General features: G+C 41.5%; 1 protein-coding gene across 1 annotated transcript in view; it reads right to left on the bottom strand.

Moving 5' to 3' along the window:
* Nucleotides 1–27,371, bottom strand: part of LOC132379077 (dual oxidase 1-like) — a 122,374-nt gene that overhangs the window by 83,900 nt on the left and 11,103 nt on the right. Inside the window, exons 5-13 of the mRNA XM_059946616.1 lie at nucleotides 25,539–25,726; nucleotides 23,542–23,743; nucleotides 21,019–21,185; nucleotides 20,180–20,240; nucleotides 20,000–20,096; nucleotides 16,893–16,983; nucleotides 15,947–16,049; nucleotides 4,062–4,234; nucleotides 2,762–2,934 (exon numbers count right to left, since the gene is read on the bottom strand). Of these exons, the coding sequence (XP_059802599.1) occupies nucleotides 2,762–2,934; nucleotides 4,062–4,234; nucleotides 15,947–16,049; nucleotides 16,893–16,983; nucleotides 20,000–20,096; nucleotides 20,180–20,240; nucleotides 21,019–21,185; nucleotides 23,542–23,743; nucleotides 25,539–25,726 (1,255 nt within the window). The remainder of the gene's footprint in view (nucleotides 1–2,761; nucleotides 2,935–4,061; nucleotides 4,235–15,946; nucleotides 16,050–16,892; nucleotides 16,984–19,999; nucleotides 20,097–20,179; nucleotides 20,241–21,018; nucleotides 21,186–23,541; nucleotides 23,744–25,538; nucleotides 25,727–27,371) is intronic.

The raw sequence follows: 27,371 nt of genomic DNA, 5'->3' as shown, positions 1-27,371 counted from the left end.
CCTGCGCAGCAGCTTTGAGCGTCCTATGAACTCAGACCCCAAGATCCCTCTGATCCTCCACATTGCCAAGAGTCTTACCATTAATACTATATTCTTCCATCATATTTGACCTACCAAAATGAACCACCTCACACTTATCTGGGTTGAACTCCATCTGCCACTTCTCAGCCCAGTTTTGGATCCCTCCACTTCCTCATCCAGGCCATTTATAAAAATCACAATGTGTAAGAGTCCCAGAACAGATCCCTGAGGCACACCACTGGTGACCAATTTCCATGCAGAATACGACCCGTCTACAACCACTCTTTGCCTTCTGTGGGCAAGCCAGTTCTGGATCCACAAAGCAATGTCTCCTGGGATCCCATGGCTCCTTACTTTCTCAATAAGCCTTGGATGGGGTACCTTGTTAAATGCTTTGCTGAAATCAATATACACTACACCTACTGCTCTACCTTCATCAATGCGTTTAGTTGCATCCTCAAAAAAATTCAATCAGGCTCATAAGTCATGACCTGCCTTTCACAAAGCCATGCTGACTATTCCTAATCATATTATGCCTCTCCAAGTGTTCATAAATCCTGCCTTTCAGGATTCTTCATCAACTTACCAACCATTAAAGTAAGACTCACTGGCCTATAATTTCTTGGGCTATCTCCACTCCCTTCCTTGAATAAGGGAACAACATCCACAACCCTCCAATCCTACGAAACCTCTCCCATTCCCAAAGATGCAAAGATCATCGCCAGAGGCTCAGCAATCTCCACCCTCACCTCCCACAGTTGCTTGGGGTACACCTCATCCGATTCCAGTGACTTATCCAACCTGATGCTTTCCAAAAGCTCCAGCACACCCTCTTGCTTAATATATACATGCTCAGGCTTTTCAGTCTGCTGTAAGTCATCCCTACAAACACCAAGATCCTTTTCCATAGTGAATACTGAAGCAAAGTATTCACTGAGTCCCTCTGCTATCTCCTCCAGTTCCATACAAACTTTTCCACTGTCACACTTGATTAGTTCTATTCACTCATGTCTTATCCTCTTGCTCTTCACATACTGTAGAATGCCTTGGGGTTTTCCTGAATCCTGTCTGCCAAGGCCTTCTTATGGCCCCTCTGGGTCTCCTAATTTCCTTCTTAAGGTCCTTCCTGCTAGCCTTATAATGTTCTGGATCTCTATCATTACTTAGTTCTTTGGACCTTTCATAAGCTCTTCTTTTCTTCTTGACTAAATTTACCACAGCCCTTGTACACCATTGTTCCTGTACCCTACCTTCCTTTCCCTGTCTCATTGGAAATTATCTATGCAGAACTCCATGCAAATATCCCCTGAACATTTGCCACATTTCTGCCGTATATTTCCCTGAGAACTTCTTCCAAGTTCCTGTTTATTGACGACAGCTCAGTGTTTAACACAATCATTCCTACAGTTCTGATCAGAAAGTTCCAGAACCTGGGCCTACATACCTCCTTCTGTGACTGGATCCTAATCGGAAGACCACATCTCCGTGGATCAGAAATAACACCTCCACCTTGCTGACAATCAAGACTGGCACACCTTGGGGATTTGCGCTTAGCCCACTATTCTACTCTCTATATACACATGACTGTGTGGCTAGGCACAGCTCAAATTCCATCTATAATTTTGCTGATACAACTATTATTGCCAGAGTTTCAGATGGTGACAAGAGGGCATACAGGAGTGAGTCATATCAGCCAGTTGAGAGGTGTTACAGCAACAACCTGGCACTCAATGTCAGTAAGACCAAGAGCTGATTGTGGACTTCGGAAAGGGGAAGATGATGGAATATACACCAGTCATCATCAAGGGATCAGAAGTGAAAAGAGTGAGCAATTTCAAGTTCCTGGGTGTCAGTATCTCTGAGGATCTATTCTCCACATGACATATCAGTGCATCTACAAAGAAACATGACTGTGGCTATTTTTCATTAGGAGCTTGAGGAGCATTAGGAGCATATCGTCATATGCACTCACAAATTTCCACAGATGTACCATGGGGAGCTTTCAGACTGGCTGTGTCACCGTCTGGTTTTGGGGGGGGGGGGGGTTTGCCACTGAGCAGGTTCGAAGTAAACTTTAGAGAGTTCTAAACTTAGTCAGCTCCACCATGGGCAGGAGCAATGCCTCAAAAAGGTGGCATCCATCATTAAGGACCTCCGTCACCCAGGTCATTCCTTGTTCTCATTGTTACCGTCAGGAAGGAGGTACAGGAGCCTGAAGACACACACTCAGTAATTCAGGAACAGCTTCTTCCCATCTGCCATCCGATTTCTGAATGGCTATTCAACCCATGAACTCTATCTACGCAGAGCTACTTTTTTAACTTCTATTTTTGCACTACTTATTTAATTATATATATATATACTGTAATTCACACATTTTTCTCTATTATTATCGACTGTATTGTTTTGCTGCCACAAAGACAACATATTTCACGATATGGGTCAATGATATTAAAAGCTGATTCTGATGCACTGTGTAATGAAAAGTATGTAAAACAAGGTTTTCACTGTATCTCAGCGTATATTGTAATAATAAACTGATAGGACTTGGTCCATTACATTGACTCCTTATTCCTCTCCATAGATGCTGCCTAACCTGTAGAGATCCTCCAACATCTTGAGTGCATTACCAATTCCAGTTTATGTTGCCAATGAGAATTCCTGGCCAAGCAATACGCTACTCAATGACCAAGCCAATTGGTCATATTCAAGAAAAGTAAGTCCAACAATGAACTCATACCCGTTCTGAAGATTCTCAAACCAGTATCTGTCTCCATCCCGTATGCGCTGGAACTGCTCAATCACTATTTTAGAGAAGAGCTCATTCTCCCCACTCCTCTCCAACAGTCCTCCAGGCCATAACTCTAGCTTGGATATGTCGTTTCCATATTCTTCAGCCAGTTTAGTAAAGATCTGTAACACAACAGCAAGTGAAGCTCACTTAGATTGCCAGAGAATAGAGCCAACAAAGGTTCCACAGAACATGATGTCCTAATTAATTTAGAAAGTGGATGGGGTGGGGTGTGGATGTGGGTTTGGAGTGGGATGTAATGTCTGAGCTTTAGCCATTGGAAAGGCCAAGGAAATTTTAAATTACTTGAAGACCAGATGGATGCAATCAGGGAGAGTGCAGTGGATTTTAAACTTGACCATTTTTGGAGGAGGAATGTTAACACACATATATTATATGTACCTGCCCACTTTTGTAAACTGCCTAATGATTGGAGGATAAGTCATTAGGTATATTTAAAGCAGAGTTTCATAGGGTTTTGATTAGTAAGTGTGTCAAAGATTATAGGGGGAATGGGACTGAGAGGGATAATAAATCAGCCTTCGTGGAATGGCAGGTTAGATTCAACAGGTTGATTGGTCTAATTTTGCTCCGATGTCTTATGGTCTTATTATTGAGAGGGATTCCCTTCCCTCATGTCAACCCTCCTTCCAGTCATCATCAGTTTTACCATACTGACTGGTTGTTAGAATATTAGCATGTCTCTTATTATGTTAAAGTGGTAAAGATCAGAGCAAAGTGCCATACAGGGTTGATTAAAGGTATTTCTTCATACTAATGAATAACAACCATATGGAATAGAATTTAGGGATAAATTCAATGATAACAACTTGTATTTATATCATGTTTTTAATATGCCCCAGGAGTATAAAAAAAGCACACATGTACATGTTGTCTTCAGCCAATGACGCCATCCCCCACTCCTAACACACTGTTTTACATAAACATGCCCCTCACGCTTTAATGTCAACCTGTCAGTCTTCAGGCCATGCCACTCAGGGAGTTGTACCACTACTACTTTGTGACTGTATGTGCTGTATGGTAACTAAATGTGCTGTGTGTGACTGTACGTACTATGTTTTGCATCTTGTCTGCAGAGGAATGATGTTTCATTTAGCTTTATCCATGTGTATGATTGAATGACAATGAACCTGAACTTGAAAAGCCAACTCAATTAAAAAGAAGGACGGAATCTTACACACAGAAGGTCCATAGTTAGTTGAAGGAAATTGATGAAAGAGTAACTGACCTCCTCATTCTCATTTGACAGGTTGGAATTAATTTCACTCCATTTGCTAATTGTTGGGAGCTGATAGACTTGTCTCATTGTGTTATACGTTGGAAGACCATTATCCCTTCCAAGTTGGAGAGTGAGAGCCACCAGGTCAGACCGAGAGAACTTCAGTGGTCCAAACATGTAATCTGAGTGTAATGGAACAATAGGCTACATTAAATATGTATTTTAATAAAGTCATGAATGATTATTCTTGATAGTGAATAACTCAGTGGCCACCTATTAGGTGCACCTGATTGTTAATACAAATATCTGATCAGCCAATCATGTGGCAGCAACTCAATGGGTAAAAGCATGTGGACATGGTCAAGAGATTCAAACGTTATTCCGATCAACTATCAGAATGAGGAAGAAATGTGATTTAAGTGACGTTGACCATGGAATGATTGCTGGTGCCAGACAGGGTGACTTGAGCATCTCAGAAACTACTGATCCCCTAGAGATGTGCAACAGTCTCTGGAGCTTACAGATAAATGGTGCAAGAAACAAAAAACACCCAGTGAGCAGCAGTTCTGTGGGCAAAAATACCTCGTTAATGAGAGAGGTCAGAGGAGAATGGCCAGACTGATGGGAAAGTAGAAGAAAAACTTGAATAATGAGGTGATACAACAGTGGTGTGCAGAAAAGCATCTCCAAGCGACAACATGTTGAGCATTGAAGTGGATGGGTACAGCAATGGAAGACCATGAATGTACACTCAGTGGCCACTTTATAAGATACAGGACATGCCTGATATGTTGGCCATTGAGTGTATAATTGATGTTACTGGCAATGTAGCATTTATTGTCTGTCACTAATTATTCCTGAAAAGTGTGATTAAGAGCATTGATTGGGTCTGGAGTCACACATAGACTAGTTGGTGAGGATGACATCTTCTTCTCTTCATGAGCTAGATGGGTTATTACTTCAATCTAGTAGTTTCATGGTTACTGTTATTGAGATTAACTGAATTAAATGAATTAGAAATTATTTTTGATTAATTCATTCAATTTCTCTGTTTGCAATTGTGTGACTCAGAGGCTGGTGAATGCAGGCATAGTTGACCCAATCTCTGCTCATATGAAAGCTCCACCAATCAGAATGGTGAACTTAATCAAAAAGTTCAAAGTTCAAAATAAATTTATTGTCTAAATTTTTGTACATCACAATATACTACCCCAAGATACATTTTCTTGTGGGCATTCACAGTAGAAGAATGAAATACAACTTGGAGGTGGAGCTCAGGGGGGGTTAATGGCATCTAACAGAGACTCCTTTGCTTGCATCTTCGGAAACAGCTCTATTTCCATCTCTAATATCTCTATTTTTCCCTTTCAGGATTCTTTTGAAGACTCTGACCTGGAGTTACACCCTGACTATGGTTCTTTGCAGGAATGGGACCCACTCTTGGGGTTTCACAACTGGCCGTTGTTCGGCACGCCCAGAGACCCTAGATCTTTGGGCACAGAGCTCGGAAAAAGTGACATCATAAATCAGCGAGTTGTTTGTTATGTCTCCCCTCTTGCTGTGAAACAGAGACACCTCTTTCTCCATTATTAGGGGGAGAGAGAGCCTGTGGTATGTCGAATACTGGGTGAATGAGCAGTCTTTGGAGTACTGCAAGTCTGTTTCTTTGCTGTTGCTTTGCTCACGCTTGAGTGCTCGGTGGTGGGTGCCGATACATTTTTTGCCGGTTGGGGTAGGGGAATTGTTGCTTGCTGCCACTTACGCGTGGAAGGAGGGGAGCTGGGTGGGGCGGGGGACTTTGGGGTTCTAACATTTAACTGTCGTCCATTCTTTGGGGGTATTCCTCTGTTTTTGTGGATGGTTGCAAAAAAAGCATATCAGTATGTATATTGTATACATTTCTCTGACATTAAATGAACCTTTGAAACAATAAAATCCTTGAAAATCTACATACAAAGGCTGACAAACAACCAACATGCAAAAAAATATAATTGTACAAATGCCAAAAAAAATAATAATAGTAGTAACAATAAATAAACAAGTAATACTGAGAACATGGTCCTTGCAGAGTCCTTGAAAGTGAGTCTATAAGTTGTATTCAGTGATCGGTTCAGTGTTGAGGTAAGTGAAGCTATACACGGCACTCAGGAGCCTGATGGATACAGGGTAGTAACTGTTCCTGAACCTGGTGGAGTCTCCTGTACCTTCATCCTGATGGCAGCAGCAAGAAGAGAGCATGGTTTGGACGATGGCGTTATGATAACAGGTGCTGCTTTCTTGTGCCAGTGCACTTTGTAAATGTGTTCACTTGCAGGGAGGACTTTTCCTGTGATGTGATGTGCTGGACTGGGCACTGTCCACTCCAATGGTTTGCAATGTGCTGGACTGGCACTGTAATGGATTGCAATGGGCTGTATACACCATTGTATTGCAGTCCCTAGAACAATTTGTCAGGGGAAAGGGTAGCAAAACAAATAAACCCTTCTTCAGCTGCCAGCTGAGTACCAGTATCGATTATAACCATTGTTTCAATGACAAACTCTCCATCTTCATCAGGGATGATGCCTGGGTAAGTCTACTCGTGGTATTTATACCCTGTAATCCTGATTGGTAAGTCCTCATCCAATCAGGTTTCCGCTCTCCCACCTTGTTTACAATCATGTTCCAGTTCTTACTTAGAGCAAGACCCTCATCTTCATTAAAACTCTTTTCCTCTAATTTTATTTCAATGGCTTCCTTCACCAGGCAGTCCCAAAAGCCATTGGCACTGAACAGTAGTTTTGGTCAATCCAATGGCCATTGCAAATGCAGTGATCTGCTACTGCTGATTTCTCTGGATAACCCAAACAGATACACCTCATTCGTTCCTTGATGCAGGTTTCCACCATGCATCCCGTCTGGCTGATATATGCTGCTCCGCGTTCACAGGGAAACATGTAACACCTGCCGACCTGAGTCCCAGGTCATCTTTGACTTGCATAAGCTGTGACCTGAGCTTCCTTACGGGCTTGTGGGCAGTAGCAATCTGGTATTTCTTCAGGATCCTTGCGATCCTTCCAGGAATTGTGGAAATATAGGGAAGACAGACGGTAGCAACGGGTTCCTTCTCACTGTTAGGTTTCCTGAGTTTTTTTCTGTCAGCCCTTTTAAGGGCCTGATTGATTTCATTCTCCTTGTAGCCACTCTGTAGGAATGTTGTGTGTAATTGTCTTATTTCCTCGGGGAGACTCTCTGGTTCCAAAATAGTTTCTCATGGTTAATCAAAGTAGAAAGAACCGCTCTACGTTGGGAGGCGTGATGGTGACTGTTACTGTTCAGGTACAATTCCCTGTGAGTGGGTTTCCAATAAATGCAATGTCCGAGGCTACCGTCCAGTTTGCATTGTATTAGAACGTCCAGAGAAGGGAGGCAACCATTCTTCTCCATCTCCATCATAAATTGAAAGTTTGGATGTATACTGTTCAGATGGTCGTGAAACTGTTGGAGTGCCTGGAGTCCATGAGGCCACACTACGAAGGTGTTATCAATGAAGCGTTTGGGACGCAAAGATGATGATCTCAGAACCCTCTCCTCAAAATCTTCCATGGCCAATCCCATGGCCACTCTGTCCATTTGATCATAGTAGTTCCCCTTATAGAGAAAGTATGTCAAAGTAAGGATGTATTCAAAAAGGTCAACAGTACCTTTATCAAACCTTGACTGCAGGAGGACCAAGCTGTCCTTAATGAGAACTCTCGTGAACAGATACACCATGTCAAAACTGACCATTATGTCTTCCAGATTCAGCTGGATAGCAAAACTTCCAAAAGAATCCAAATGCAATCTCAACAAAGCCATGCAGAATTGTAATAAGGATAAGTTTTTTTACTATATTTAAAACCTCTTGCAATGAAGACCATCCTTTCACTTGCCTTCTCAACTGTTTGCAGCACCTCATGTTTTCTTTCTTTCTTTAAACGGCATACAAGATGACCTAGATCCCCAAATCACCTTGATACCTTCTTAAACCCTCCTCCTGACTCACAATCTCATTCAGTTTTCTGTTATCAGCAATCTAGAAATATAATATTCCACGCCCTAATCCAAAGCCTTAAATATATTGGGATTATCCCGGAATTATATACAAGTCTCGGCATTACACAACAAGTTTACTACTAACTATTTGTTACCTTAAGAGGGAAGATCCAGGAGCCAGAAAGCACACACCCACATTTTATGAATAGCTTCTCCTCCTCCGTTATCAGATTTCTGAATGGACAATGAACCCATGAACACAACCCTCATTAATTTCTTTTGTAATTTATTTTTTATTGAAGTTCATCAGCGATCAAACATTTCCGTAAGAAGTATTTCAGACATTGTACATATAGAGTGGAAAGAAAAAACAAGCAAAAGGAAAGAACTATGTACAAGTAGGGAGTGATCATTTTTTTACAACAGATTCATTGAGTTGTGAGAATAAAATCAGGCCTATGAGGCATTATGTAGTTAAACCATTTTTCCCAGTATGAATCAAATTGTTCCAGCTTATGATTAACAGATGCTGTTATCTTCCCCATTTTGTAAATGTCCATTGTAATTTCCATCCATGTATTTAAAGTTGGGCTCTCCTGTGATAACTATTTCCTAGTAAGCGTCTTTTTACCAGCCACCAGCAGTATATTATTTAAATATTTATCTCTTTTCAACCATTCTTGAGGTATATATCCAAAATATATGGCCTTACTCTCTAAGGGTATTTCACATTTAAAGATGTCTTGTAGGGCATTGTGTATCCCCCTCCAATAGTTTTTGATAACAAGGTAGTCCCAAAAAATATGGTAATGATTTGCATTTTCATTTCCACTATTTCTCCAGCAAACAGGGAGGTTCCTATCATTATGGGATTTTTAAGAGGGTGCAATAAAATATCTTATCAAGTTTTTCCATCTAAACTCCCTCCATTTCTGTGAACTGGTACACTTCCATTGATATCTCCATATTGTTGTCCATTCTTCCTCAGATATAATTATCCTTCCTTCCTTCTCCCATTTTGTTTTAATGTATGAAGTCAAATGTGTTTTAAGATTTGACAACCCCTTATACATGCTTGAAATGATTCTACTACCATTATCTGAATTATATGCTTTTCTAAAGAGCTCTATCAAGCATGTACTTGCCTTGGTTACATTTTTAAGCGTCTTATTGTCACATCTGTAAACCCCGATAAAAATCTTGTTTTTCTAATAAGTGTTTCTCTTTAAGCATTTCAAAACTGAACAGTGTTCCTTCTTTCATTATGTTGCAAAAAACTGTTATTCCTTTAGCTGTCCAGTCCTTAAATCTAGCATCCAATTTATTTGGTGTAAAATCCGAGTCACATGCACTCTATTTAAGAATTGCAATTTCTCCTTCTAGGTTATATTCTTTTATAGTAGTTTTCCATATTTTAAGAGTCAATTTCACCCATGGGTTATCAATAGTATTTATTTACCTTTGCAGGTTGTTATCAGCCAAAATTGCTTGTATGGGGATGGGAAGTACCCACTCCTCAATGTTTTTCCATTGAGCGTCATATGATGGGTTGCACCAACATATCACAGCTCTCAACTGTGCTGCAAAATAATAATCTCTAAGAGAAGGCAAGCCCCCCCCCCTTTTCCTTTGCTAATTGCAAAGTTTTGAGATGAATTCTAGGCCTTTTACCCTGACAAATATACCTTGATAGCATCGTGTTCCATTCATTGAACTGATTTTGATTAATCTCTATTGGTAGGGTCTGAAAGAGATATAACAGTCTGGGCAATATATTCATCTTAATAGACTCAATCCTTGAACTGAGACTGAGAAAAGGAATCAGGTTCCATCTTGCCAGAACTTCCTTAATTTTTTTATATAAAGGCAGATAATTACATTCTGATAATTTTGCCAAATCTTTTGGCATAATGATGCCCAAATATTTGAAAGACTCCGTGTGCCATGCCCAGGGGTATTGACTTTCAATTTCTCTTGGTGGGCTATAGTAATATGAAAGTAATTGAGTTTTATCTATGTTGATCTTGTATCCTGATAATTGACCATATTGTTCAAAGGATTGCATCAAATTAGGCAAAGAGTATGTTGGTTTCCCTAGATAGATCAAAATGTCATCCGCATAACAAGCCAAGTTATGCTCTGTCCCTTTAATAGTAATTCCCCTGATATCTTCATTTTGTCTGATGTATTGAGCTAATGGTTCCAGATATAACGCGAAGAGTAGTGGTGACCATCCACAACCCTTTCTTGTGCCCCTTTCTAGGATACGACTATTTGATAAATATCCATTGATTTTAATCCTAGCAGTAGGATTGTCATATAGTGTCTGTATAGTTTTAAAAATTGTGTCTTGGAAACCAAATCTATGTAAAACTTGGTAAAGAAAATTCCAATTAACCGAATCAAATGTTTTTTCAGTGTCCATGCTTATCACTATTGCTTTGATTTTATTTTCTTGTATATGATCCATAATGTGAAGTGTCCTTCATATATTGTCTTGTGTCTGGTGTTGTCGTATAAAACCTGTCTGATCGTTACGTATCAGTATGGGTAGAAACTCCTCTAATCGTTTGGCCATGATGGAGGTAAATAACCTATAATCTACATTAATAACGGATATTGGTCTAAATGACCCACATTCCATTTTATCCTTGCCTTCTTTCGGTATAGCTGAGATTATCGCTTCCTTCCAACTGGGTGGCATTTGTGCCTTTTTTAGAGCCCAGTTCAGTGTGGGGAAGTAAAACAGGAATTAACTCGTTTTTAAATTTTTTGTACCACTCTGCCATATACCCATCTGATCCTGGTGACATGCTTAATTTAAGCCTACTAATTGCAGCTTTTAATTCAACTTCAGTTAAGTCAGCAGTCATCGTTCTATTTTGTTCTTCGCTTAAAGTGGGTAACTCTAGAGAATTCAAGAAGGTGTCAATCTGGGTTGTGCTTTCCCCTGGAACTTTGGAATATAGAGTTTTGTAAAACACTTCAAAAGCTTCTTGAATTTCACTGAGCTTATTTTTTATCATTTTCATTCTTGGGTCCCTAATTCTATGAATTGTATTTTCTGCTATCTTTTTTTTCAGTTTCCACGCCAGTATTTTCATAGATTTCAATCCATTTTCACAATGTCTCTGTTTCAGAAACATTAAGTTTTTCCTGATTTCTTGCATAGCCAGACTATTTATTTCATTCCTAATTCTTTTGATTTCCCCTAATGTATCCAGTGCCAAATTCAATTTATGTTTTTTTTCTCTAGTTCCTTCAGCCTATTTTGTAATTCCTCTAATGTTTTATTCCTTATTTTTTTCTTATATTGCTATAATTTTCCCTCTTAAGACCACCTTCAGAGTATCCCATAAAATGGGAGGTGAAACCTCTCCGTTATCATTAAGTTCTAAGTAGAGACCAATTTCTTTTTTAATTTGTTCCTTAAAGTATGGATCATTGAGTAGACATGAATTTAATTTCCAAATAGTATTCTTTAGTTGTAGGTCAAAATCAACAGATAAATATATAGGTGCATGGTCACTTACATCTATTGTCCCAATTCCACAGGTGTTTATTTTGTCTTTGTCTTTTCCAAATGTTATGAAATAGTCTATTCTTGTATATACAGAATGAGGAGCAGAATAATGAGAGTAATCCCTTCTATCAGGGAAAAGGTCCCTCCATATATTAATTAAACCAACATCCTCAAAAAGTGTATTAACTTTCTTAAGATTTTGGGTCATAGGTGTTTCTATTGGAAGAGTCTAAGTTTGGTTGTAATTGTAAATTTAAGTCTCCCCCACATATCAGGAGACCTTCTGTTTCCGTTACCATAATATCAGTAACTTTCTGAAAGAAACCAATATCACTTCCCGGGGATGCATATATATTCAATAGAGTAACTGAATTGCCATCTATATTTCCCCTTACCGGAATATATCTGCCTTCTTTATCTCCCATTTTGAATACTTTTTCAAAATTTAGCTTACTTGAGATAAGAATAGCAACTCCTCTCCTATGTCCTGATTTATATGAGGAGAAAAACAGATTAGTGAAGCCCAATCTCTTTGGTTTTTTTATGCTCATTATCACTTAAATGAGTTTCCTGTAAACATACTACATGGGCTTGTTCTTTTTTCATTTTGGATAAAATTCTCTTACATTTAATTGGATTTAATAGCCCATTGACATTAAAAGAAATGAATTTTACTTTGTCCTTAGCCATCTGTATTTATCTGTCAATGTATCATTGAAATTAAAACAAAACTTAATCGATCTACTCCCTGAACAAATAAGAACCAAGAAATGCAAATAATAACAAAAATGGCAACGAATGTCTCTGGTAGATGACCCTGCGTTGAGCGAGAGGAAATGTCTAGCTGTGGGGATAACCCCTCCTACTTGTGAGTTGAGGGCCTTCATTGCAGTATTCATAAAAGTCAGTGAACAAATCCATTCCACAGAAAAGAATTCCCTGTGTACTCCTCCTATATATATATATATTCTCATTTTGGTGGGGAAAAAGGAGTAAGTGAGCGAATAAAGAAAAACAACTAAGAAATATAAAATCCACATTATAATAAGTATTTCTCGAGATAGGTATATCACCATGCACTTTTGCTTCTGTTTAGCTTCTCAACATTTTTAAACTTAGCCAAACCTTATGGTTCTTCTGAAGGGGGTGAGGTCTGTCTTTGGGAAACTCCCGGTCTCTTCCTGATATATTTCTCTCAGCCTCCTCCCATCTCCTGCCTTCTCGATTCTCGCACTATTTCCCAAGCGGAGCGGGATAATTCCTCAGCCAGGCTTTCCCTCTTTTAGGTCATGCTGATGGGCAACCCTCTGGCCTTCATGTCTGTAGTTGCCTCTTCCACTGTTTGGTACAACTGCGTCCCGTTGTCATAAAACACTCGAAGTTTAGCAGGGTACGGAGTTTGAAATCTAATCTTATTTTGCTTTAGAACTCGCTTTACTTCGGAGTATTCTTTGCGTTTCTGGGGGACCGCGGGGGGTAATCTTGATCGAAATATATTAATTTATCATCGAAAAATACTCTCTTCTTACCCCAGGCCCTTCATAGAATCTCCGCCTTGGTGCTGTACCGAATGAATTTAATTATTATTGAGCATGGCTTTCTATCCCAGGTAGGTTTCGGGACGAGCACACGATGGGCTCTTTCGACTTCCAGCTCCGTAGCCGGGGGAAGCTCCAGTGCGTCCCGCAGCAACTTTCCAACAAACTCCATCATAGACGAGCCCTCCGCTCCTTCGGGAACGTTGTAGATTCTGATATTTGTCCGCAGTGATCTTCCCTCCAGGTCAAGCAGTTTACTTCTTGGTGATGTAATATTTTTATTGTCTTACTCAGTATCTGTTCCACGTTTTGAACGCGATCTTCCACCTTCTTAATTCGAGTCTCTGCCACCGCTATTTTTTGATTGACACTGGCGAGCTCTGACTTAATATCACTGAGCTGCTGGCTTATATCTTTCTGGACCTTCATTATTTCTTTCAGGATTTCGAAGACATTCGCTGCTTCATCTGAATGAGGCCCAGTGTCTGCCTCACTAGCACGCGGTCGGGTAGGAGAGCCGCTTGCTGCACGCCTCTCAGACGCAGGCTCCGCAGTGTCTCTTTTTAAATTTCCATTCCTTTTCCCCATTCTTGCCCCTCTTTTCAGTTCAAATATTTTTCAAAAAATATTATACTTGATGAGTTAACGGGGCTTAATGCCCATTTTTCCAGAGGAGCTAGAAACTTAAGATTCCATTCTCGACGATGATGTCACTGGAAACCGCCCTCATTAAATTTGTTGCTCTCATTTTGCACTACATATTGATGTAAATATATATATTTCTTGTTGTAATTTACAGGATAGTTTATGTATTGAATGGCAAGACAACAAATTTCACGACATATATCAGTGATGATAAACCTGATTCTGATTCTAGTCACGGACTACCATTATTTAAGCCAACCCTCTCTCCTGTCATCCAATTTTCAAGCCAGGCTGAACGATTCAAGTGCATGGTCCTGAGTATCTAGATGTGTTCCCAAGGATGAAGCTACCAGTTTGAGTCTGGAATTCAATTGCTAAAGTGCACAGGGAAGTGGCGGTAGTAAGAGCAGAGCGTTCATCACATCTGAACTGTTTCACGTTGTCAGTAAAGAAGGTTAAGCATCAACTTTATTCACCACATATATTTGCATATATTAGGAATTTGCTGTGGTGTGTTGGTGATGCATCAAAAACAACTACATTCAGCAATTCTAAAGAATGAAGAATTATATAAAAATAATTTAGAGGTTGAAGTACAGATATGGAATAAAACGTGCATAAATACCAGCATGTATCTACAATGTAAGCAGCATTATAAAACGTTGTTTAAAGCATTTACGGTGCAGGACAGTGACAGATGTTACGAACCCTGTAACTGGGTCACTTACCAGCAAAGATAGAGAGGTCCGTTGAAGTCTGATGGTACTATTTTTAACAGTATTTATTAGTAAAAATACACAAAAATAATATCAATGCAAACATACAGATAATATACGTCATCAATACTAAATCTAAAAGTGCGGGTATAATAATAATCAATAAGAAATAAGCTCTATCGTTGTCTAGGGGATAATGTATTGTCCGATGGAAATATAAAGTTCACTCAGTTCATTCAGGCTGCAGCCTTTGGTTGGAGTCAAGAGAGAGATTTTAGAAACTTGCCAGCTTTTCCTTTTTATGATGACGATCCTTCGAGAGTTCCGTTGGGGTAGCCGGTCCTTTAGCTAAGCCGTTCTTCCGTGGTAAGGCCCCAATCCCAGGCAAAGGGAAAGGATGCACGCGAGCCCTCCACCGGCTGTCGCTATTAAACGCTGTCACAGGATTTCTAGCGTTTCTCCTGGTGCGTCTAAAGGAGTTGTTCCCCAGACCCTCTTTTATCCTTACTCACAGGGTCTCAGATGTCAATCAGGTTGGGATGATGCAATCCCTCAACCCGCCCACTCTGTCATCTCTTGAGGGCTTCAATGAATAGTACAGTACTCAATACACAATTCTGTTTCCAAGAGACAATGGCCATTATCCATGGCTTTGTCTTGCGGAGGCCAGGACACATTCCAAACCCTGTGTATTCTGGACGTCTCTCTCTCATTTCCTGGGTCCCAGACCTGAATTAATAGCGATCTTGCGATTCTCACAAAGGAGGGGGATACTTTGTACCCTTCGGCCCCTCAGAGTTGTGGCACATTTGTAACACAGAGCAGTAGTTTTTTTGGGGGTGTGGGTAACTAGAATGGTTGATCAGATTTACTACCTACTTTTAAGATGGGGTGTGTCCCGCTTGGTGGCGCAATAATATCAGCGCCGGACTCCGGAGCAAAGGTTCCCGAGTTCGAATCCAAGTCGGGCTGATTGGCGAGCTAGCAACTCGGCCTCGTAAAAACAGGAATAGCTTGCTACAGAAACACCGTCGTGACAGAGCCCCGATAACTCCACTGCCGAGTTAAAGGTTATTCTTTCTTCTTCTTCTTTAAGATGGGGTGATTTTTCTTTTGTTTTAATTGCCCTAAAGCACTTTCCAGAAAGGAGCTTTTGAAAAAGACATTTTGCAGAGTGGTAAGTGTTGGCAATGATTTGACCTGCCCCCTTTTGATTAAATCACCAGAGTACAAGTTCAACCAACAACTTTCTGAATGAGAGACAAGAATGCAGCCTGCTGAATCAACAGTGGAGGCTGTACAATTACTGACTTGGACGGCTGGGTATACTCTGCAACATACCACAAAGTCCCCCTCTTAAAGCCAACAATCTCTTGCTATTAGCATACTCACAGTCTAGTGAACAGTGTTATTGATCTTGATAGACAGCTTTGCTGAAAAAGTATTAAAATGGATTACCTCTCAGGTCTTCCACTATAATGTTATCCTCCCTTTCAGCAATTTGAGATGCCATCCCAAAAATCAGTTCCTCAAAATCAGCAGCAGTTTGTAGATTCCGCCTCTGAAAAAATTAAAAAGAAACCTTGCCCTTCAGGTCAACTTACTTCAAAATCTCGACATGACTAATTTTTGAAACCATGTAGGTCAACAAGTGCACACGTCATTCTGGAGATTTTATTCAGGAAGCTTTCCAGTTTGGGCTCACCATTTAATTTTCTGGTTTAAGCAAATCATTCAAAGTTATACTCGAGATTTCTGTGACAGTGAAGACAATCCGGAAGGTGGAGGAGACCATGTGGTCACAGGGAAAATGTACAAAACGTACAATGGTGGGAATTAAGCTTTAGTCGATGATCACTGGCGCTGCAAAGAGGTTGATAGATTCTTGGTTGGTCAGGGCCTGAAGGGAGACGGGGAGAAGGCAAAGATTGGGGCTGAGAGGGAAAATAAATCAGCGATGATGAAATGGTGGAGCAGACTTGATGGTCCATTCAGCTCCTATATCTTAGGTTTTATGGTCAAAGCAATCTCTAACTGCTACATTACCACACTGCCATCTTTACCACCTTATCTATTTTTGTTGCTTCTTTATTGAGCTGGACCCCATGATCCTTCAGTTTTCTTCAGAGTCCCACCATTTTAATTTTTGAAGCAAGGCCACCAACAGGAGCCACCAACTTACTGACTCTAAGGCAGGGGTTTGTATCCTGGGGTCCGCAGCATAAAAACGGTTGGGAACCCCTGCTAAGTGGAGGAGGAACTAAAGAGTTCAGTAAGGAGAGGCCGCAAATGTTGGCACTTTGTTAACTACTAAACTTTGTGAAGAAAGTCTAATAAAAAGGTCGCAGAGATTGGACAAGTCATCCAGGCCACCAATGGGAGTCCAGCCATTCAGATTCTTTACCTGTCTATTCCAGAAGTTGTTGCACAGACGGAGAGCTGGAGACATGTTATTGTAAATGTTATAGACATCCCGGAATGCACAAGACCTGTTCCTGCAGGAAGGCAAGAAAAGGATGGAAACCAAAACTTAGACAGGCAGAGTGGCAGATAATTAAAATCATTGGAAGCTAGCACATAGGATGTCCATCTATTCATGTTGGGTGGAGATACCCATAGCCCTGTGGCTTATAATATTTTGGGTGCACATCCAGTCCTTACTTTATCCTTACTGTATAGGTGAATGGTTGAATCTGGGAGAAGACTAATGAGAATGCGTAAAGAGTAAAAAAAATGGATTTAATGTGTGATTAGTATAAATGTGTGGCTGATAGAATTGCCTCAGTGGGCCGAATGGGCCTGTGTCCATACTGTATCTCTCTATGTGGGTGTGGGGTGGAGATATGTCTCTACCAAAGGAAGTGTAAGGTGCTCCTTCCCTCCACTAGCCTGCAGGTCACCCTTCAGCAAGGTGTAGCACCAGCCTAGCCCCCTGTTCAGGGTCACAAGAAGCCATGGGAGCAGGTGGTGGACGGTTGTATGAGCAGCTGGTGCATGTCACAAGTCCTGGTCATGCGACCACTGATGCCAGGCAGACAATTTCTGAATAGTATTGATAATGGCTGGGGTTACCCCTCTTCTAAAGACGCAGATCAGAAGGTGGCAATGGCAAACCACTTCTGTAGAAAAATTTGCCAAGAACAAACACGGTCAGCATGATTACCCACGTCATGCGGCATGGCACGTAATGATGTTGATGACTTCTCTCTCTCTCAGTGACATCTCACCCAAGGATTATTGATTTCTTGCAAATAAAACTCTCCAGCCCCGGTTATGCTTTCTTAAAAAATATATTCCCTCAATGTAACTCATTTGATACAATGGAGTAATGGAATGACAATAGGAAAGCTGCTGAAAGGTCTTTGACTAGAAATGTTAACTCTCTTTCTCATCTTTGTGGATGCTGCCTGACCTGCCAGGTATTTCCAACAATCTCTTTTCATTGGGCCCATTTTGTGAACCAATCAGTTTCCATCAAACAGGCAGCTCTATTTTCCCCTTAATCGGGGCATGCCATCCTTATGAGCAGAATTTTAAGATAATGGTAGATGATAATAACTGTCTTTCCACTGGCTGAAATGTAAATGAGAAGTAGAGTATCCTCAGCTGAACCGAATGCTGACAGGCATCTTTGTTGGCCTGGACAGATTGGGTTGAAGCAGCTGTTTCTGCACTGTATTATGCTACAAATCTAAGCATTTGTAAAGAATTTACATCTTTATGATCTCAGGGTAGCTTAAGGTGTTATAAAAACGATGACATTCATTCAACATGTTACAGTTAGGGAAAATAGAAGCCATTTAGGCATAGAAACTACTGTGTGAGAATGCCCAGAGGTAACCATTAGCGCTTGAGGAATAATTGTTGACTGGGAAAAAAAACAAAGAATTTTTCAGGTTAAGAGAAAGTGATGGAGATAGGTGGAGATAGGTAAGAAGGGTCTCAGCTCCAATGGTCGACTGTTTACTCTTTTCCATAGACGCTGCTTGACCTGCTGAGGTTTGTGTGTGTGTGTGTGTGTCTGTCTGTCTGTCTGTCTTTAGGTCTCCGGCATTGGCATACTTTCTCATGTTTGTGATGTTTAAATATCATTTGGACAGGTACATGGATGGGAAGGGGTTAGAGGGACATGAGTCAAATGTGAACAGCTCGGAATGGCTTAGGTGGATGTGTTGGCTGGCATAGATGAGATGGACCGAAGGGCATGTTTCCATTTTGTAGAAATTTATGAATCTAAACTTAATCAATTGGTTCTCTGGTTTACACCTGTTCCACAAAGCAGACTTTCAATTGTAGTGTGGACTGATTCTGCATACAAGCTTGTGTTAGGACAATTAACTTTATTATTACAGCACAGGAGCAGGCCATTTGGCCTGTTGGGTTGATGCTGGCTGCCAGCAGAGCAGCCTCACTCCTCCCTCCTTCTTTTCCTATATCCCTGCAACTTATTCTCTCTCACAAACCTTTAACCTCCAAGAGGTACATTACAGTCACTGGGCTCAGGATCCACCACCTGGGCCCAGTTGTCAGTGAGGAGCAAGTCAGCCCACTACCTGTGCAGGTGAGACTGGTCAGTGCACCGGTCCACCAGGTAAATGTATGCCGCACATTCAGAGACCAATGCAGAGCCCGCGGAGAGTATAATAGAAAATTAATCGTTAGCCAATAGCATTTAGTTCTGGATGCAGACAAAACTGCAGATGATGGAATTTATTTATTGACATACAACACATAATAGGTCCTTTTGGCCCTTCAAGTGGCGCCACCCAGCAACTCCCCAATTTAATCCTAGGCTAGTCATGGGACAATTTACAAAGTCCAATTAGCCTACCAACCAGTACATCTTTGGAATGTGGGAGGAAACTGGAGCACCCAGAGGAAGCCCACACGGTCATGGGGAGAACGTACAGACAGTGGCAGGAACTGAACCCGGGTCACTGGAGCAGTAAAATATTGTGCTAACCACTCAGCTACTGTGCCACCCCTATCAGAAAAACAGCTCCAGGAGGAACTCAGTAGGTCAGGCAGCACATGTGGAGGGAATTAGACAATTATCATTTCATGTTAGGGTTCGTCGTTTGGAATGGAAGAAAGAGGAGAGATAGCTGTTACAAAAAGGGGGCAGTGCATAGCAAGAGCTTGCAAATGATGAGTGGACCCAGTAGAGGGGAGTGATAGGCAGACGGAGGAGGAGGGAGTGGAGGTAGCGAAAGAGGCTCAGAGGTGACAGGCGTAGATGACACAGGGCTGCTGATGATGGAATCTGATAGGAGAGGAAGGTGGAGCACGGAACCAAATTGGGGAGGTGGGGTGGGCAGGTGGGAAGAGTGAGAGGAGGGGACCTGGGGGAGAAGTCTAAGGGTGATGCGCAGATAGAGTGGGTGAGGGTGGGAGGGGGAAAGAAAGGGTGATAAATTTTGGGGTGAGTGTAGGAACAACTGATGAGAGAGTTAAGGGACAGAAGGGGAGTAGGTTACCCATAATTAAATAATTACAGAATTTATCTCTAACCTCATGTACACTCCAGGTGGTACCATGGTAACAAGAGATTTCAATACAGCCACCTGAAACTCAGATGAGATGCTAGGGTCAACAAACGTCTTGTAACCTGCAGAGCACAACAACTGGTTAGAAAAGCTAAATTTGCAGCTTTAAAAACTCGTTCAATGTTGCAAACTTTCTGTAGCTTACCTGTGTAAGCAGGTAAACTCTGTCCCAGGTGTTTAGGTAACCACTCATACAGTGCAATGTTCTGCAAAAATAAGACAATGGTTAGCAGGAAGCATTGAACAACAAAGAGGTCTTCTGTTTGAACAGTGTCTTTAGCAAAATATTTAAAGGCAATTTCCAGGCGTTCTGCTTGAAGCTTTAGGGTAGAATCTTGGCTTCAGATAATTTGTAAGGAAATTCAGGGGAGACAGAGAGGCAAAGACATTCAGAGGAACGTACACAAAATGTTGGAGGAACTCAACAGATCAGGTAGCATCTATGGAGAGGAAGGTACAACTGATGCTTCGAGCTGGGGCCTTTCTTCAGGAGTGGAAAGGATCAGCCAAGTTCTTCTAGCATTTTGTGTGTTCTGCTCTGGATTTCCAGAATCTGCAGAATCTCTTGTATTTGTGGAATACAGGGGAGATAAAGAGACAGAGAGATTGAGGAAGTTGCAAGGGAGACAGAGAGACAGATAAGTTCAGGAGAAATAGAGAGATTCAGAAAGAAAAACAGAGAGATACAGGGAAGAATGAAACAGATAAATTTAGGGGAGACAGAGAGATTCTGGAGAACAGAGAGACAGAGATGCAGGGAAGACAGAGAGATTCAGGAGAGACAGCTGAGTCAGAGAGATTCAGATCATAAACTCAGGAGCTTATTTTCCCCCTGAATCTCTCTGTCTTTCCTCTAGGGATGTGGTGAGAGCTTACCAATTGGCCTTCTTTCCCGATGTAGGAAATATTTCCTCATCATTTATGGCCATTTCTACAAGCAAATATGTGGTGTTTGATCCTTCCTTGTTCCACACTGCAAGTTACCTGGAATGTAGCAATAACCCACTTCCTGGTGTGTTGGAATATGTCTTCATCTGACCATGTGGGATGCCCAGCTTTAAACTGAGAGGCGAGATGATTGTGGTACCAGAACCAGATCATGTGCTCGGCCATGATGAATGGGCTTTCATTGGCCCTTGGATTTCCAGAATCTACGACAGAATTTAATGTCTGTTAGAGGTTGAAGTTGGGTGAGCAGATTGTGTCTCTCTTCTCTCGAAAGCAGAGACTTGAACATGACCTAATACAGACCAGCCCTGGGCAATGAACTTGCGATCTTATCCGCAAGTCAGAAAATGCACAAAAGTTACTGACCATACCTTCACACTAAGATACATTTATTGTCGTATGTACAGGTGCAATGGCAAACATACTGACCGTAGCATCACGGGCACATAACATCAGAGGCACAACTTTCAGAAGTAGGAAATAAATTAGTCATAAATTATACAAAATATTGTTGATGAATGGTACAAGAAAGCAACACAATTAAAAACAAAAATAAAATATTGTAATGAATAGCATCAGAAGCATATTAGACAGATTTGAAGGAACAATAACTATCAGTGGAGAGAGAGGAAACTAGAGGAATGAATGTGGGCTCAGAATCAGGTCTATTATCATGAAATTTGTTGCTTTGTGGCAGCAATACAGTGCAATGCATAAAATATACTATAAATTATAGTAAGAAATATATAGAAAACTTTAAATAAATAGCACAAAGAGAGAGCAAAAATAATGAGATAGTCTGGCATTCATACACAGGAATGGATTGTAGCTGTAGAATTATATGAGGCTTGTTTAAATAACCTTGCTGGCATTGCTGGTTGGTCCAGTGAAATATGTAATGAGGCAGAGGCACCCATTCATTCTACTTCTGCTGTCTCTGCCATGCAATGCATTTAATGCAACCAGCAATGATGCTTTTCTAGGCAAGAGGCTTGGAACTTCTGGAGGGTGGCAAGATTAAAGGCCACAAATATAACATCGTGGCTGAAAACCTAAGTGGGTTATTTAGTTCAAAAGGGATATTTTCACCCTGTGATGATGAGATTGTTGAACTTGTCATCTCAGGGCAGGGTTGAGGTGAATGTGTTGGATACATTTGAGGGAAGCCCACCTGTCTTGCTAATGTGTTTCATATGACTGGACGTAAACATGATTGAAATTCCGCTTCTGCTAACTTCATCTTCTTCACGATGGAGAAAAGAAAATATTCTCCATTTTGAACCTTGTCAAACAATGATGAACTGAGGTCAAGACATCAGCAGAAAGCAAAGCTGCCATGCCCTGTCCACATAGTCATTGAGTACTAGAATAAAGCTCTTCGGCCCATCTAGTCCATCCCAGCCTGATTTCAAGGATCAAAGTGGAGAAAAAGTTTTCTCTCCATCGGGAGATCTTCTGCCTAGTTCCATTGTCCTGCACTGAGACCACATCACTCTAAATTGCTCACATCACTGTAGATATCAAAAGTTCTCAGAAAATGCACAAAAGTTACTGACCATACCTTCACACTAAGATATATTTATTGTCGTATGTACAGGTGCAATGGCAAACTTACTGGCCGTAGCATCACGGGCACATAACATCAGAGGCACAACTTTCAGAAGTAGGAAATAAATTAGTCATAAATTATACAAAATATTGTTGATGAATGGTACAATTTTACTGTTGAACCCGTATCTATCACTTAGAGTCAAAGAACACTACACCAAAGAAAAGGGACTTTTGACCCAGTTGGTCCCTCCCAAACTATTTTTCTGCCTAGTCCCATCAATCTACAACTAGACCATAGCCTTCCACTCCCTCCCATCCATGTACTTATCCAATTTTCTGTTAAATTATTGATATTGAACCCATAACCAGCACTTATGCTGGCAATTCATTCAACGTCCTCTGAGTGAAGAAGTTCCCTCTCAAATTGCCTTTAAAATTTCACCCTTCACCCTGAACCCATGACCCCCAGTTCTCGTCTCAGCCAACCTCAGTGGAAAAGCCTGTTTGCTTTGGAACTGCAGTGATTTGACGGGCTCTGGATCAAGGTTTCCTTGAGGGTTTTTTGCAATTGCTTGCATGGCGAGGATTGGGGAGGGTCATTGCTTCAGCTGGGGGGAGGGAGAGGGTTTCCTTGCAGTTGCTTGTGCAATGGGAGGGGGGAAGGGGGGCTTCGGGGTTCTGCTGTTTCTGTCATTCAATATATGGGCATTTGTGTCTGTGTTTCATGGATGTCTGTGAAGTGTGAGGACTTCAGATTGTATACTGTACATTCTCTGATATAAAATTAAACCATTTGAACACTTTCTATACCCCTTATAATTTTGTAACTCTGTCAAATCTCCCCTCATTCTCACCCACCTAGGCTGTTCTAGGGAGCAAAGTGCGCTTATGCTGATAATTTTGATACAACGCTAACTATGCCCAATTCCAATAAAGAATGGACCTAAATCAAAGTTTAATCCCCTTAAACATGGTCAAAACCAAGTGAGTTTAATGTTAGGAATTCACCATAAAATCCTCGAAGCCCCGTGTCTCCATTAGAGGGATCAGGGTGATTCCACATCAGCAGGTCTCCGGTGCTTGGCTTGGGAAGCCGAGGATCAGAACCGGAAGCCAGCCAGCCATCGGAGAAACTCCGTAATTCATCACACCAGGAGTGATATGATCCATAGATGGAGCTCCCATCGATCCAGGCAGTCGCTTCATTGATCTGTTGAAGAGCAACAGCAGAAGAGACAGACAGTTTATTAGGTGTGCATTGTGCTCCCGAATCCTTCATGGGGACTAGTGTTCCTGTTCACTTCAATATACGCTCAGTGACCACCTTGTTAGGTAGATCCCTTACACCTGCTTGTTAATGTAAATACCTAATCAGCTAATCATGTGGCAGTAACTTAACGCATAAAAGCATGCCGGTGTAGTCAAGAGGTTCAGTTGTTGTTCAGACCAAACATCAGAATGGGGAAAAATGACTTTGACTGTGGAATGACTGTTGGTGCTAGGATGGGGTTTTTGAGAAACGCGGAACTACTGATCTCCTGAGAAAGAAAGAAGCATGCAGTGAGTGGCCGATATGTGGGTGAAAATGCCTTGCTAATGGGTGAGATCAGACCGGTTCGACAGTAACTCAAGTAGCCATGCATTACAACAGTGGTGTGCAGAACTGTTATGTGAGCACCTCTGCACGCATAACATTTCAAACCATGAAGTGGACGTGGACGGCTGCGGCAGCCGGGGACCACAAGCATACACTCAGTGGCCGTTTTATTAGGTACGGGCGGTATCTAATAAAGTGGCCACTGAGTCTAGGGTCAATAGAAGTGAGGAACAGAGGCGGTAAGGTTAATTGAATATTTTCAATTATTGTGCCTGCAGTAATGCTTACAATTATTTATGCAATTTGAAAGTTTTTCTTTAAAAGAAGCTTTAATTGTTTCATCATCAATAGTTTCTGAATGCCCTTGAATGTCCGGGATACTTCGAAGCCTTGGCAATTTTGTTGAGAGGGACTGGCTTTGCTGTCAGTCAAAGGTTTCTTTCTTCACTCTTGACTCACTTGCCCACACATCCATCCACACCGATCTCTCTCCTGATACATACCCCTGCAAGCATGACAAGTGCTGCACCTGCCCCTGCACCTCTTCCTTCACCACCATTCAAGGGCCTAAACAGAACTTTGAGATGAGGCAACACCTCATCTGTCGGGGTCAACTATTGTATCCCATTGGTGAAACAACACGTCATATTCCTTCTGGGTAGTATCCAACCTGGTGGCATGAGTATTGATTTGTTTAACTTCTGGAAATTTTTGCCCCCTTCTTCCTTCACTCACCATTCGGTCTACCCTCTTACCCTTTCTCCTCACTTGCTCATCAACTCCCTCTGGTTCCCTTCCTCCTTCCCTTTCTTCCATGGTCCACTGTCCTCCCCTATCAGATTCCTTCCTCTTCAGCCCTTTGCCACTTACAACTATCACCTCCCATCTTCTTTCTCCATCCTCCCCCCCCCCACCACCCATTCAAGCCTACCCTGCCAGCTTGTACTCTTTCCACTCCCCCCACTTCCTTATTCTGGCTTCCGCCCCTCGCTTTCCAGTCCTAATGAAGGATCTCAGTCCATAACGTTTACTGTTCATTCCTCCCCATAGACGCTGAGTTCCTCCAGCATTTTGTATGTCGTTCAAGATTTCCAGCATCTACAAAATCTATTGTGTTTAGGAAAGGCTTTCTCAGCAGCTCTGTGAGCAAAGCTGCTTTGGGGCTGTATATGTGACTCAGTAACATCACATGACATCATAGATTAGCTCAGTTCTTTGCTGATTAAGTGCAGGATTTTGGCAAGGGAGTTGCTCCACAGATAGACTATACATTGTGGTTTGGAGGGACTGCATATCTCTGTGGTGATGTGGGCAATAGAGCATGCTCATTAACATTGGTACACTGGTTCATCATCACCCATAATGGACACTTACAGGAGCTAATACCCGTCTCTCCTCGTCCCGTTACCTGTATCCTCGGATTGTTGGGGCTGTGCCCCGAATTCTTGTCCCATTCCTTTCGCTGAAAGAGTAACCTCACACTCTCTGTTCCATTGGGGTCGAAGATGGAATCGCCAGGTGGGACCAGGACATCAAGGAATTCAGGGGGACACGCTGGGTGCCTTGTATCCAAAATCTCACTCATCAGATGATATCCTGTACAAGTTTGGAAAAGAACACAGCAGTAGTTGCTTAACCTTGACTGGTCAGGGCATGAAGAGATATGGGGAGGAAGCAAGAGATTGGGCTAAGAGGAAAAATCAATTAGCCACAATTAAATGGTGGATCAGACCCGATGAGCCAAATGGTCTAATTCAGCTCCTATATCATATGGTCTTTTGTTCTTAATTGTGACATCCCTCATTTGAAATGGAATGGCAGTGCTTGTCTAAGCAAAGTCTGCCCACAGAGGACCAAATCTCAATCTTGTTGGACTGCTGTTGCATAAAGATTCTAGACTCTTTGTGCTGTGTATCTAATTTCTTGACTTGCATAGGAATAGGGAAGAAGTCACAAAGACAAGCTTGGTATTAATGCTTGTTACCCTGCCTGCAGAATTTAAATCACTCTCTGCTCTGTAACTGGTCAGTTCTATAAAGCTGGAACATTGTGTTAGCAACTTAATCATCTTTGCGCTCCATCTTTTGCAGCTGTCATTAGGCGGGAGGTACTGAAGCCTGAAGTCCCACACTACCAGGAATAGCTGTTCTTGAACCATCTGGAGCAACCATAATCACTACAGTTTAGCAACACTATGACCACTTAGCACTAAAAATTATTATTTTTTTGCTCTAATTCGACTTTCTTGTAAAAATTGTTATAACTCATTTTAATTAATTAATTAATTAATTGAGATGCAGTGCGAAACAGGCCCTTCTGGCGCTTGAAGCCGCACCCCCAGTAATGCCCTGGTTTAATCCCAGCCTAATCAAGGCACAATTTATAATAACCAATTAACCTACCAACTGGTACATCTTTGAACTGTGGGAGGAAACCCATGCAGTCACAGGGAGAATGTACAAACCCCTTAGAGGGCAGCAGGAGGAATTGAACCTGGGACACTGCTACTGTAAAGTGAAGTGCTAACCACTACACTACTTTGCCGCCCCATTCATTTATTTCTGTTTCTCTTATGAATGCTGATTAAAGATTCTACAGTATACGCTTGTGATGCTGCTGCAAGTAGAGTTTTCATTGGCCCTGTAGGTGTGTGCGTGATAATAAGCTTGACAATGGTTTTGACTTTGACAATCTTTGTTTTCTCCTGGGGCAGCACGGTGTGGCTAGCACAACTCTTTACAACAGTGACCCAGATTCAATTCCCGCTGCTCTCTGTAAGGAGTCCGAATGTTCTCCCCATGACTGCGTGGGTTTTGCCCAAGTGATCCATTTTCCTCCCACAGTCCGCAGATGTACCAGTTGGTAGGTTAACTGTTCATTGAAAATTGTCCTGTGATTACGCTAGGATTAAATCAGGGGTTGCTAGGCGGTATGACTCAGAAGGATGGAATTCTGCATTGTATCTCAATAAAGTAATGTAACATTTTTTAAATGCCTTTTTCTGACATCCATAGCATCTCTTTTGCTTAGTTCCTCAACTATATATCAAATACAGGTTATTCCATTTCAGAATTAACTTGTCTCTGATTGAATAGGTCAACTGTATACAAAAGTTCCTGGGTGCTGACAATTCAGAGGATTTATCTTGGTCTCCACATACTGATGCAAGCATATTAGCGGCTAGACTTCATAGGAGTTTGAGAAAGTTTCCTTACACTCCCAGTACCTGCCTCACTTGATC

Source organism: Hypanus sabinus, chromosome 21 (genome assembly GCF_030144855.1).
Source record: "Hypanus sabinus isolate sHypSab1 chromosome 21, sHypSab1.hap1, whole genome shotgun sequence".
Classification (NCBI taxonomy): Eukaryota; Metazoa; Chordata; class Chondrichthyes; order Myliobatiformes; family Dasyatidae; genus Hypanus; species Hypanus sabinus.
Note: the sequence above shows the minus strand (reverse complement) of the source record. Positions and strands in the feature narration are given on the sequence as shown.